General features: G+C 36.9%; 1 protein-coding gene across 3 annotated transcripts; it reads left to right on the top strand.

The window, feature by feature from the left end:
- The first annotated feature begins 359 nt into the window (after positions 1–359).
- Positions 360–12,394, top strand: LOC105175196 (alpha/beta-Hydrolases superfamily protein). Of its 3 annotated transcripts, XM_088876125.1 has the most exons (15): positions 360–757; positions 1,034–1,109; positions 2,268–2,432; positions 7,136–7,217; positions 7,347–7,450; positions 8,156–8,282; positions 8,372–8,466; positions 9,226–9,349; positions 10,437–10,517; positions 10,692–10,793; positions 10,872–11,057; positions 11,163–11,297; positions 11,522–11,578; positions 11,669–11,803; positions 12,006–12,394. In XM_088876125.1, the coding sequence occupies exons 3-15, from the start codon at positions 2,416–2,418 to the stop codon at positions 12,222–12,224; spliced, it is 1,464 nt and encodes a 487-aa protein (XP_088732251.1). In that variant the 5' UTR covers positions 360–757; positions 1,034–1,109; positions 2,268–2,415; the 3' UTR covers positions 12,225–12,394. The 3 variants fall into 3 exon arrangements, with proteins under 3 accessions (XP_088732251.1, XP_088732250.1, XP_011095854.2); XM_088876124.1 differs by lacking the exons at positions 360–757; positions 1,034–1,109; positions 2,268–2,432 and adding an exon at positions 4,252–5,480; XM_011097552.3 differs by lacking the exons at positions 360–757; positions 1,034–1,109; positions 2,268–2,432 and adding an exon at positions 4,256–5,480 and having other exon boundaries at positions 10,695–10,793.
- Positions 12,395–12,546: the final 152 nt, after the last annotated feature.

The raw sequence follows: 12,546 nt of genomic DNA on the forward strand, positions 1-12,546 counted from the left end.
TACGACATTCATATTATTTCCTCTTACGACCTTCCTCCATGTTTTTTGCAGGATACTCTGTTAGATCCCCAATTTATCTAAGTATTTTTTACCATTTTTAAATAGATTTAACTTGAAACTATAATATTCAAAATTTAGATTTTTAATTTTCTCCGTATTTTGCTAATCCCTATTTTTAATTCACTCTTCTCAATTTTCACGTAACTTTAATATACCTTTTTTTAAAAAAAATTATTAAATTAGAATATATTTTAAAGAATAGAAATTAATTTTTATTTAAAAAAATAATAAATATGCAGTCTCGCTTGGGTGACAGTGACACCCGCCATAGTCTAAATATATGTTTGTATGCCCAAATATATTTTTCGGGGCAAAAGGGGAAAAAAGGAGAACCGACATGATTTCTGCTGCGGGCTGCACTCTCGCTCACTAACATAAGTTTCATGCCGGCGCGTTGTGCTTGCCATTCTCGACGATCATGTAGATGCAAAACCTTGGTATCTATCAGGACTTCTTCGAGACGGCTAAGGGGGAAACTTCGCCGAATCCCCGCTGGGTTCCTTCGCCCAGCCCTCTCATATTGCTTCGCCACGCGGAGAGTTCATGGGAAGATCCTCCCGTCCTGGGTACTGGTGTTTTGGTTACTTCTTGTGTCGAAATATGGACGTGTCTGTTTAATTTTTTCGATTAGGATTTACGAGGACGATTGCGGATAGAGCGCAGTGAACCAAAACAAGAGAAAAAGAGAGAGAAAATTGTGAGTAATATTATGTGTGGCCGAAGTTGTTTTTAATTTGATGTTTCTACGCATTGTCTTAGGAATTGCCGGAGCTGGGCCTACTGTCTGTCATGGGCTTCAACTAGTCTTTAGCAAGATATTTTGTGCATGATTTTATCAGCTTTCCTTAATTGATGACCGTCGCCCTCTGACTAAATCCAGACTAAATTGTGCTGTTAAACTCTCATAGAAGTGACAAGTGGCTTTCAATAAAATAAACAAATGATTTCAATATTTTATTTACTTTTCATGCAGTGCTATATGATGTCCAGGAACCCGGGAAATATTGAAAATTATGCAGGACGAAGTATGAAGCTTCTTGGAAGCTGAGGTACATTCTATTTTGAAGCTTTTATTCAGTGACATCCACGGATTAATTAATTGTAGAGCGTCTTTGACAGCCTATCTATAATTGCTCAAGGGATGAGATCCTGGCAATAATGTGAGTTCTGATAGTGTGCCTATGTGTGTGTTTTTACTGGTGCATGTATGCTTGAGGAGAGTGCTTATGAGGGGGTTTCAAAAGGTATCAATAAGCTGCAGATTGATCTAAGATCCTTTGTATTTATTTTATGGAGCTAGTGAGCAATGCTAAGTTCCAAAATCCATGGAGTTCGGAACAGGATAATATGTGGCAATGTCAAAATAAAGTTGGTATGATCAAATATCTACTGTGAAGAAAGAAGCATGTATCAAAAAAAAAAAGAAGTGAAGAAAGAAATAGTTTTAGAGGTGTTGCTCTGGCCTGGTTAGTGGCAAGATGGAGTGCGTGCCCTTTCAGTTTATTTCTGCCTGGTGTTCTCTATTTTTCTGTTTAACAGGGATGCATACTGTTGCAAGGAACCTTTAGATATCTGAGTCAAGACAACCCTCTTTAACATGGATAATTAGATTCCTGACCACTTTTAAGTAATAATTGAAGAGTTTTCTTGTGTTTCAGTGGATTGTGGAAGGAGGATAGAGAAAACGAAATGGGCTAACTATATCAGTAAACAAGCTCATATAGCATGCTGACTTGCGATTTAAGCTTTGGGTTCTCACTTCAGGTCTTCTGAGCTGCAGTTGCAGTTTCAGCATTAGTTAAGAAAGAGAGACCTTTACCCTGCCTTTTTTTCCCTGGATTTTCTAGAAGTCTTTAGACCTTTTGTAGTTTTATATGAGGCCTTCCATTCTGGTCCTTTGATATTCTTTGTGCACATATAATGTGATGCACCAATATCTAATTGTATTGCTTCAGTTTTCTATTTGGAATGCCATACAATAAGACTCCATTTCCTGAAATGAAATTTTTATTCCCAAACCAGATACCTAAAATTTGTTGGAAGTTATTGATCCTCTGTCAAGTTCTCCTGATCTTGTATCTAACATGAAATTCTCTAGCCACTTCTAAGAGTAGAAGTTGGCAACATATAATTTCTATTTGGGAGTATCCAGGGCAAAGTCAGTTGTCTTCTTATAGCTCCATCTAACATGATCTGTTCAACTTCAGGCGTTTTATTTGGAAGGATTTGGTGGTTGGAAACTGCATGGCGTTGTAAAGCCAGATACTGCATCTCTGGGCCTTGGTACACTTGAAGGGTAAAAATTATCCTAGTTTTTGATCCACTGCATCTTGCTTGTCAGCCACCTTTTTATGCATGCAGACAGACACGAGGTAAGCCACAGGGAGCTTTGGTAAACATTTTTTTATTTTTTTTGCTTTTTTGTTTGAATTTCTTCCCACACACGAGATCTGGTAAACATTCTCTTCTCTATCGTTGTCATCTAGGTAGCTCCCAGTCTTTTCTACCAAAATTAGCCCTTTTTCTATTTTCACAAAGAGTTGGGCACGACCACGAAGTCAATACCGTGATTGCAAGTGCCTGTGCCGTTGGCTTGCAGAAATTCATTTCTCAGATCGAGTTACATTTTCAGGAAAGGTGTTTTATATATCTGCGATGGAAATCTGACCTCCCTTTGGGATGGAGTATTTTTTCCTCTTTTTTTTTTTTTTTTTCTCGTTTTATATGTCAATCAGGTTTTATTGGTCCTCTTTCTCTCTCTTAAATACTAAGAGTATTCTACATTGACCCTGTAAGAAAAGAAATTAGAAAAGAGAAGGTTATAGCTACATTATAAGCAGACTTCCAGCTCTCCACCTTTGGTCCTTTGCTCATCTATCCCCCTCACTGAACCATAGGGCCGCAACAAGTTGCGCTATGACCGCAATGGTGCTGTCATTTATTCAAGGACAACAGGACAGCCATAAATTGACTACCTAATCCAATGTTTGCTTTACGTGAAGGGAAGTGTGCTTTACTCCGAAGCTTACCTGTTGGAGTCGAGACTGAGACATACCCACAATATTACCTATAAGATATGAGCTATCCGCTTCATATTTAATTCACAACTCTTAATAATTTATTAAGGTTGAGAGGCAAAACATAGGATGGAGATAAACAAGCAGGAAAGTAGCTTCACATGCTGCCTGCCTTGTTTTGTTTTACATGCTTAACATCGAATGATTGGGGTTATTATAAAATTCTTATCTTATGGAATAAGAATTAGTGACTGCATGTGTATGTGGAGATTGTTATTCCTTGTGCTATTTGTGCACACATTATTTGAGACAATTAGGGTTTGGTTAATGGAATTGAGTTGTTTAAGAGGGCTCTATTGGTTGATGTGGTAAAGTTTGTTGAGTTGCAATTTGTTCAGAGGCAGAATCAGAAAGCTGTAGCAGGCGTGGATTGCTTGTGTTAAAGTCTTGTTTGGCAGACTGGGGAAAATATTAATTAATCAAAGATTAGGCGTCCTTCAGTTTTCTTAATACGGAAAACAGGAGGAACGACAACTCGGTAAAATTCTAGTTTGACCACATTCGACGCTATAAATTTAGGATTTACGTCCAGTTAACTTCAAGTTTATTGACAATTCAGCCCTTCTTCTTTTAAATTTGACAAATTGACCCCGTACGATACCCTCACTTTTCATTTTGTCCCTGGAATGACTATTGAGATCTGTTTGGAGTTTGGACTAACAATGTCAATTCATTCTTCGTAGATCTCGAGAATTCTTTTTCCGCTTAGTCTCAAGAACACGACATACCCAGAATTGAAAAATGGGATTATGCAATTACATGTTGGTTTCCATTACTAAATCAATTCTTAAAATTTAAGACAAGTATGTTTGTTCCTTTCCTACCTAAACTTCTATTCAATAAATTTCATTCTGTTTCTATTTATATAACTAAAATAAATGTCAAATTGTATATCATTCATTAGTTAGTTAATTAAATACTAAACAACAATAAATTAGCATCATAAATGAGCCATCAAAAACCCAGATGATACAAACAGATTTTGTTGGGAGATATCTTCTCGAAACAGATACCCCCCCCCCCCCGCGGTAATACTCAAAAGAATTGCTAAAATCAACAATCCAGAAAAATAGAATTGTTTTAGTCATGTGAAAAAGGAAAGTGGAAAAAAAAAAGGCCTGTCGAAATGGGAAAAATACGAAAAGGAAGAAGAAAAGGCAGAATTCAAGATTAGAGGTTATGTGTAACTGTTGTAACCATAACAACAAAAATAAGTGTTAAGATAATCAAACACAGGTTAGTTTGTCTTTATGGGAAATTGTGGTCCGTAGCTGTAACGGAGTTGCTTTTTCGGAGCACCAAACAACACACAAATCATAAGAGAAGTTCTTTAGCAGCCCACACCTCCACTCACCACCACCACCACCACCACCGCCACCGTAGCAGCTTAGGGGAATATCCCAGCTTGCTTCTCCGCAACCCGTATGTGATATTTGCAATTCTCCTTTATGCCTGCGGGTATCCTTCATTGACCGCAAATCCCCCTGAAATATCTCTCTTTCTAGTTTGAATCTTCTTTCCTAATCACAAAAAACTTGGTCAAGCTTTTTCGCTTTTTCTCTGTCCTGCTAACAAATCAACTCAAACTTTTAGTGTGGGAAAAATAAAAAAGAGTCTTTCCATGGGTTCCTTTTTCTTTTAAGGGGGGTGCATTTTTCTTTTTCTTTTCTCTTTATTTTGTGTGGCCTTGGGCTCTTTAGATCGAGCCCTTGGTTTTCTTCTTCACTTTTCCGGGTTTTCCCCCCCTTTCTTTCTTTTGATGTTTCTTGTTTTTTGATTCAAGAACTTGTAGGATTTTTCTGAGAGTTTAACTTCCAAGATCTGCGTAGAGTAAGCTGAATTTAAACTTTTTGGGCGTCATACTTAATTTATTGCTTGGCATTACTACCAGATTCTGGGGAATTGTACTCCTTTCCGTATTTGATTCGGATAGAACAGGGGCGGAAAGTTATTGAAGGATAAGAGATTAGTGAAGTTGGAGTTCTTAGGCATTTGAACTACCTTTAATCCGCTGTTGAATTCATGCATTAGCTTAAGATTTAGGTTTTGCATTTTAAAACTTGCTGTTTTTGGTGGTGTTGCTGCTGTTGCCTCTGAATTTAGACAGCGATGATACATTCAGATTGTCGTAGAAGGACATGATGACAAGGGGGAGATTGCTAATTTACGTTCCCTTTATGGCTTAAACTCGGTTCTATCGACCCCTTTGGAATTTTCTTCTTTCCGTATCTGGTTTCTGCAAATGGGTGGAAATGAATCCCATCAACTGGAAGTGGCTGCTTGAGATTTTCTGCTGCTTAGGATGATTGATCTATTTATCAATTTTGTCATTAGGCCACCCAGGTATATTTGGCCTGCTTCTTGTTCACCATTTTCTCTTTGGTTTTTTCTTGTCACTTCATTCTTCAATATTTGTATAATGGTTTTGGTAAAATGTATGAAAATTTTGTTCCCTCTAAACAGCACTTTCTACATGTGCAAGTCATTAACAAATTAGGCAGATAAGCGTCAGATTAGTATCTTGATAATAGCTCAGCAACCAGGTCACACTACTACCTGCACCAGAAATGCATGCATTTTTTTTGCTCTCTGAAACATTCTGGAATTATGTGCAAATTACTGGAAGTTTAGACAGAAGACGTGTCAAATTATTATCTTGATAATAGCTTAGCAGATCCAACACCCCCCACCCTATTCCTATGACTTGCAGGGGCAATTCTTTAGCATTTGCGGCAGTCAAGCAATATGTAGCTGAACTTGAATAATAAGTAAATGTTTCTCCTACTAAAACGGTTAAATTTTTTGGTCACATCTAGTAGACCACTGTTTATGGTATATTTGTTCCTCTATTTATTACCTCATGAATGGCCAGAGGAGGAAATATGGAAAAAGGCAATCACATGTAAACAAACCCTTTTAGGTAAAGCGGAAAAAGAAGAAAGAGGAGGATAAATAAGTGAATGTCAATGGATTGTTTTCTGGTTTTCTAGTCTTGCTGAACATGTATGCTTCGGGGCCTTCGATTCAAGCCTTTTAACGTCAAAGGTTGAATCTGAATGGGATGCTTGAGATGCCTCCCTAGTCAAACTTTTGGTGACCTTGGGTATAGTTAATTGCTACATTGATGAATTCGTATTGAATTTATATTTAGTTTGTTTAACCAGTTCTTGAACTTGCTTATGTTGGTCTATTGGAACCAAAAATTTTAACCTTTGAATTCCCAACTTCAAATTTATTCAGTGGCATCTTCTTTTAATAAATGACAGATTCTTTGCTGGACATACATGCATAGCCTTCTTTTCTGTTTTAATAGTAGTTTGGAAATCTTCGCCAAGTGATTTTAGAAAGGGTCACCTAGAACTGAATTTTAGATGACAAGAAGTGTCTTGTAGCATTTATTGTCTGTCTTTTCTTTGGCTCCTCTATCTTTTGTTTTCATTAGATGCCATGTCAGAGTATATAGCAGTGACGCCGCAGTTTTGTTTTCATACTTTTGCTTGGTGCCCATGAACTTGGTTTGACATGGACTGTGTGTTTGCTTTTGTGGACTGAGATTTAATAGGCTCTGACGTGATAACACCATATTTTTCATTCATGTACATTTGCTAGTAAGTTCAGCACCTTAGTTTCAGCTACTTGTATGCGTATTCTGCTTTCCTGCTATGTATAAAACCTTAGGTTTGTAGTGAGTCGTTATTTTCTTTATTCCTTACTTCAACTGGATACAAATACCTAAATATAATATTTTTCCTGAAAATTGATTTCTTGATGAATGAACACTCAGAACATAAAAATTGACCCTTTTTTTCAATTGTGGTCTTTTCTACTTGGGATAATTTCATTATTCAAACTCTGTGACTAGCTGTTTGCTGAAAGTAGCTTTATTGTTCTGCAAATCTTCATTAACTTTAATACTGTGCTAAGTAACATTCATCTACTCCAAGCAATTTGCTAGCAGTATTATTTTACTTTACTTTTTCTGCCTGCTGTGGCAACAGGGCTGACTACAACCCAGATCATTATCTGTGGGAAAAGGATTTTACTCTTTCAGGAAGAAAGTACAAAAGAGAAGATGTAGAGGCAAGTATGGGCATCAGTTACCATAATTTCTCTTTTACATTGTTTACTGGACGTTTGTTTCTCACTTTCTGTGCAGTTCAGAACCTTACCATATTAGGTGTTTGAAAGTACAGTGTGCTACTTTTGCAGCTTAGAAACGAAAGAGGCCATACGCTGAGGTGTAGCCATTATGTTCCTTCAGAATTCCCAGATGATTCTCCCCTTCCTTGTGTTATATATTGTCATGGAAACAGGTATGCGTATTTAAGAACTATATGGTGTTAAACTGTAGATCCAGCTCCATAAAATGTACCATAATGCAAATTCGTTTCCTCATTCATGTGCTGAGTTTCATCCACAATAACTTTGTTGGGTTTGCAGATCACAAGAATAAGATAAATATTTAATTACAACTAACTCGTTTGAGGTCTAGTCTAATTACAAATAACCTCCCATTGTTAAAATATTACATCTTTACCCTCAGCATTTTGCTACCTTTAGAAACCCAAATGGAATCAACAAAATTCATATAAACCGATATGCAATCCATGATAAAAATGTCAAAAATCTTAAAATAATTTATAAACTCAATGAACCTTCCTCCGCTAGCGATACAACAGGGTCTATGCTATATTAGTATTGTAAAGAGAATGAATGTAATATAACGAAACATACTTTTGGAGCTTCTTACCTTTGTTTGTAATTTGACATTTACAAAAAATATGGAGGTCTATATATATCATATACGGGTTGGTTTTGCATATATGGATGATATGAATTTTTTATATGTTTGAAGATAACACTCTTTTTTTTTTTTATTTTATATTCTTCTAGTGCATGATAAAATTCCTGTGAGATGAGTATTCTCTTGCAGAGTCCGAAAAAGTATATAGTTGTATTAGATATTGCTACTTGGATGAGGTAGTGGAAACTTATTGTTTTGTTCTTGTGTCATGCAGTGGATGTCGAGCAGATGCGAATGAGGCAGCTGTAGTTCTTCTGCCTTCAAATATCACGGTATTTACTCTTGATTTTTCAGGTTCTGGCTTGTCTGATGGAGATTATGTCAGTCTTGGTTGGCATGAGGTATTCATCCTCGCTCTTTTTTCCTTTGATTGTGCTTTAATTAAGTATTAAGTTCCATGATTGATGTCAACATTCTATCTGAATTTCAGAAAAATGACTTAAAGGCCGTGCTATCATATTTAAGGAGCAATGCGAAAGTATCTCGTATTGGTCTTTGGGGGAGGTCAATGGGTGCAGTGACTAGGTTGGTGATTTTCACTGTCTTTCAGGGTCACAATTTGTATACCATCGCCTGAAATTCTTCACGCTATGTGCTTGTTTTCTACTGTTCTGATTCCAGTTTGGTAGTGGAATGTCAAGGGCACAAAATGAACTGCTTACTTCTCGGGCTTTTTTCTTGATTTAGTATTCATTTGAGCATTGGTGTTTCCAAGTGATAGAACTTACACAATTGTTTGATTTATGAAAAACCCAATCAGGATGAAATAAAAGCTGGACATTGCCTTTTATTGATGGTGAAGTTTAATCAAAGTGTTCTGTTCAATTCAGATTGATAGACTAGGGGTGAGGAGCGAAATTCTGAACTGTCCAGTTGCTGTTCCTAGCCTTGAACCGTAATTTCGCTGCGAGTATTTGGGGTTGTGAGATTATGTAATGAAGCTTGTTCGGGATTCATGGACTTTCTTTCTGCTATATGACATTAAGATTAGGAGTGCGCATTCATGCAAGTATTCTTGAAATGGACATTCAAGCTTGGTATAAATAGCTTTTTTTGTTATCCAAAGTAGAGATAAGAATATAGACCTTTATTAATTCTATATTATAGCCTCATTTTTATGCTGACTCGCCTGACAGGTTTTTCCAGAAATTGCTTTTTGTAGAGTACTCTGTTGGACAGTTGTTCATTGTATTCAGATATTCAATTCCCAGTAAATGTTTTGTTGACACTAATTACTAGATACTAAAAATTACTTATTATTATCTTTCATCTAATCTTCTGCAGCCTTCTTTATGGAGCAGAAGATCCTTCTATAGCAGGAATGGTGTTGGACAGTGCCTTCTCTAATTTGTTTAATCTCATGCTGGAACTTGCAGATGTATACAAAATCCGCCTTCCCAAATTTACAGTAAGGCCATCTGATACTATTTTGTCCTGTGTGATTTGGTCAGATGTGTCTTTGTAGAATGTCAGGGCTTCATTTCCTTGCTCAGTTTTCTATTTTGGCTTCACTAGTTTATATTATGCCATGTGATTTTAAGTTGACCTACTAAAAATGAATACTATGCTTTTAGATGTATGCATTGGTTTTACTTTGCATTGTTTCTAGTGCTTTGTGACTTCAGCTCTATAGTTTTAATTGTGATGTTTAAAAGGTATAGCTTCCAAACTTTGGTGTCGTCGTATGTATTTAAATCTGCTACCTCAAACTTTTGTTTAAATCTCTCTTTCTTGTCTGTGTTAGGATATTGCTTGTTGGCTGTCTCATAATATTCACTTCTCCATTCTATCTTTGCTTACTCCATAATATTGTCAGAGGATAGGCATTATTATGCATGCTAAATGTTTGTGTTAAGGCTTGTACATATGATCTTCACATCTTACGAAAGAAATCTTTAGACTAAATTTTATAGATGTGATTGTTATGATACTTTCCTTTTTTTCTGGCTGCCACATGATTCGAGTTATCTCTTATCAAGAATATGTTGACATTCAGTACTGATCTAGTTAGGGGCATTTCTTATTAGAAACTGTTTGTATCCCCGAAATATGCTCAGGGGAAAAGAATGGAAGGTTCCCTTACTTCATTTTCTGGTTTTCTTGAACTAGTTTGGAAGAAAATTCCAGCAAAACAGGAAGTTCAATAAATTCTGGGTCAATTGTATTATTTTGGTTAGGGGAAGTTAGGCTAGTGACCAGCCTCTTTTCTGCTATTCTGTGGTGTACAAGTTATGTCCATAACTTGTACTTCCTTGATATGCCGGCTGTTTTATTTGCTTCAGTTTTTCACTGTACAAGATTTAGAAATTGTCTTACAATTCGACTTACAAACAGTTAGCATATTAATTTATTTTAAAGCTTTCTACTCTCATCGCACGTTCCCTTACTTATTCAACTAGGGACAGACATACATCTTTCACTGAAAAAGGCGTATAGTTGTGAATGATATAGAAATTTGTGTTCCTTCTAATCAATTACTGATACTTGCCCTCCAGGTTAAGATGGCTCTTCAATACATGCGACGAGTGATCCAGAAGAAAGCCAAATTTGATATCACGCGGCTTGATTGCATACAGGTCTTTGCTTGAGATTCTTGAAATTATTGATTTTGGTCTTCAAACTTGATCCTATTCACTTGGTGAAATTTCTTTTACTCACTATAAATCAGTTCTCATTTAATTATTTTTACTATAGGAATGGGGAGCTCTAAACTGGTTGTGGTACTAATACATTTTAGTTTTGCAAACCAGCAGGTTGCTCCGAAGACATTTATTCCTGCTTTATTTGGACATGCAAAAGACGACAAATTTATTCAACCTCGGCATTCTGATGCTATCTTTAAGTCATACGCGGTGTGGAGACCTTCTATTGACCCGTTGTTCATGTCTTTTTTTATATGCTATGGTAGTGAATTTCTTGGTTCTGTGCAGGGTGATAAAAATATCATCAAGTTTGAGGGTGATCACAACTCATCTCGGCCCCAATTTTATTATGATTCTGTATCTATTTTCTTCTATAACGTTCTTCATCCTCCTCGACTTCCACCTTCACTTTCAACAAAGATCGAAAAATATTATGACCTGGGAGATATGAAGGTCGGTGCTGGTATGGAAGAGGTAATTCTGCTGTACATCGTGGAATTGCTTCTTTCATTGAGTGCATGGAGATTCTGCACTAAAGTTTTGGATGTAGTGTACACTACTGATGATGTTTTTTCCCAGAATGTTTTATATGAGATAATCGCTGGGCTTCGGAATGTTGGTACTGATGCACCAAGTTCTTCATCTGCGCCATGTAGCATCTCAGCTATGAAGTCTGTTGGGGAACTGCTCTCCGGCATTGCACCTGTTTGCAATGTAATTTAACTAATCCCTCTATTCTTTAAGTAAAAGTTTTCTAACTGTGTGTGGATGCTTACAATTGTACCCTTTAAATTGAAAAATGAATCAACAGCATTCCTATCTTGTCCAATTTTATTGCTTTCAAACATTTATATGAATAGTACATTAGTTTTCTTGTAAACTGAAAATGCTTGTTGCAAGATGAAAAGCAGGTATTTCATTGTTATTTGTTATTGCAGGATGCCTTGGTTATAGAAGATGCTGAACTTCATGACAACGGCACATCAGTTCTGCAGGTACTTGCATCTTTAGCAGCTTTGAGTGAAGCATCATTCAACCTTGATACTTCATTCGGATTTAAAGAAAATCCAATTTCGATTGATTAGGACAAGCCAAGTGGCCCCAATGAAGATTGTTGCTCCTACACAAGCTCAAACAGAGAGAGTTGGGGAAGATGCTCATCTCTGGGCAGTGATGATGCACCTTCTATGGATTCTTCAAGTCTCAACAATTACGATCAGGTCTCTCTCTCTCTCTCTAATGGTTATCACTGTGTGGAGAAATGAAGGCATATTGTATTGATATATAGGAAACTGGAACAGCTGTCAACCCTAGTCCACTTTTCTGCTCCAACTTGATTTATTTTCTAACTTGCCTCTGGGTTCATCCTGTTCTTTGTTGCTTGTTAATGAGCAATCTTATTTGTCCACATTTGATTTGCAGACAGCTATAAAGATTCTTGCAACGCCTCTTCGAAATTCTCAAAAGAGTACGTTAACCTCTCAACCAGAAGACAGCAAGAAGAAGAAGAAGAAGAACAAAGCTCCATCAGGCCCAAAGAAGTCGAAACGTGAGAAATTTGAGAAACTGGAGGCTCTAGGCCAGCGCATTCGTCATTGCATCCTCAAGAAAGTTAACCATAGGAGACATTGCTCCTCATGACCCAACGCACACCCACCCATTTGTATTATAGAGTAGAATGTTGCTTTGCTAATCTCAGCTCTCTCTTTCTCGTAGTCTTCTCTCCATCCTCTGTTTTTGCGTTTTTCCTTTGTTTCTCGTTGTATTACGAAGGAAAGCCAAGTCTGATATATTGTTATGTTGTTATGGTCGCCCTGTTTGTTTATGATTTCTCAACATTACTATTCTTCATGGTCTGGTAATGGCCCCGCCTGAAACCCCTATAGTTGAGTTTGATGTCAATAATGTCGCCTTCCAATGTAGGCAAATGCAACAGAAATAAACCCTACAAATGCTTCTGCCA

The sequence above is a fragment of the Sesamum indicum genome, linkage group LG12 (assembly GCF_026168435.1).
Source record: "Sesamum indicum cultivar Baizhima isolate 11 linkage group LG12, ASM2616843v1, whole genome shotgun sequence".
NCBI lineage: Eukaryota > Viridiplantae > Streptophyta > Magnoliopsida > Lamiales > Pedaliaceae > Sesamum > Sesamum indicum.

Excerpts from the sequence above, each read along its gene's own strand:
- LOC105175196 (XM_088876124.1), top strand. The coding sequence starts at position 5,440 with ATGATTGATCTATTTATCAATTTTGTCATTAGGCCACCCAG. Across the intron at positions 8,283-8,371 it reads TCAGTCTTGGTTGGCATGAG|AAAAATGACTTAAAGGCCGT; the intron begins GTATTCATCCTC and ends TCTGAATTTCAG. Across the intron at positions 11,579-11,668 it reads ACGGCACATCAGTTCTGCAG|GACAAGCCAAGTGGCCCCAA; the intron begins GTACTTGCATCT and ends TCGATTGATTAG.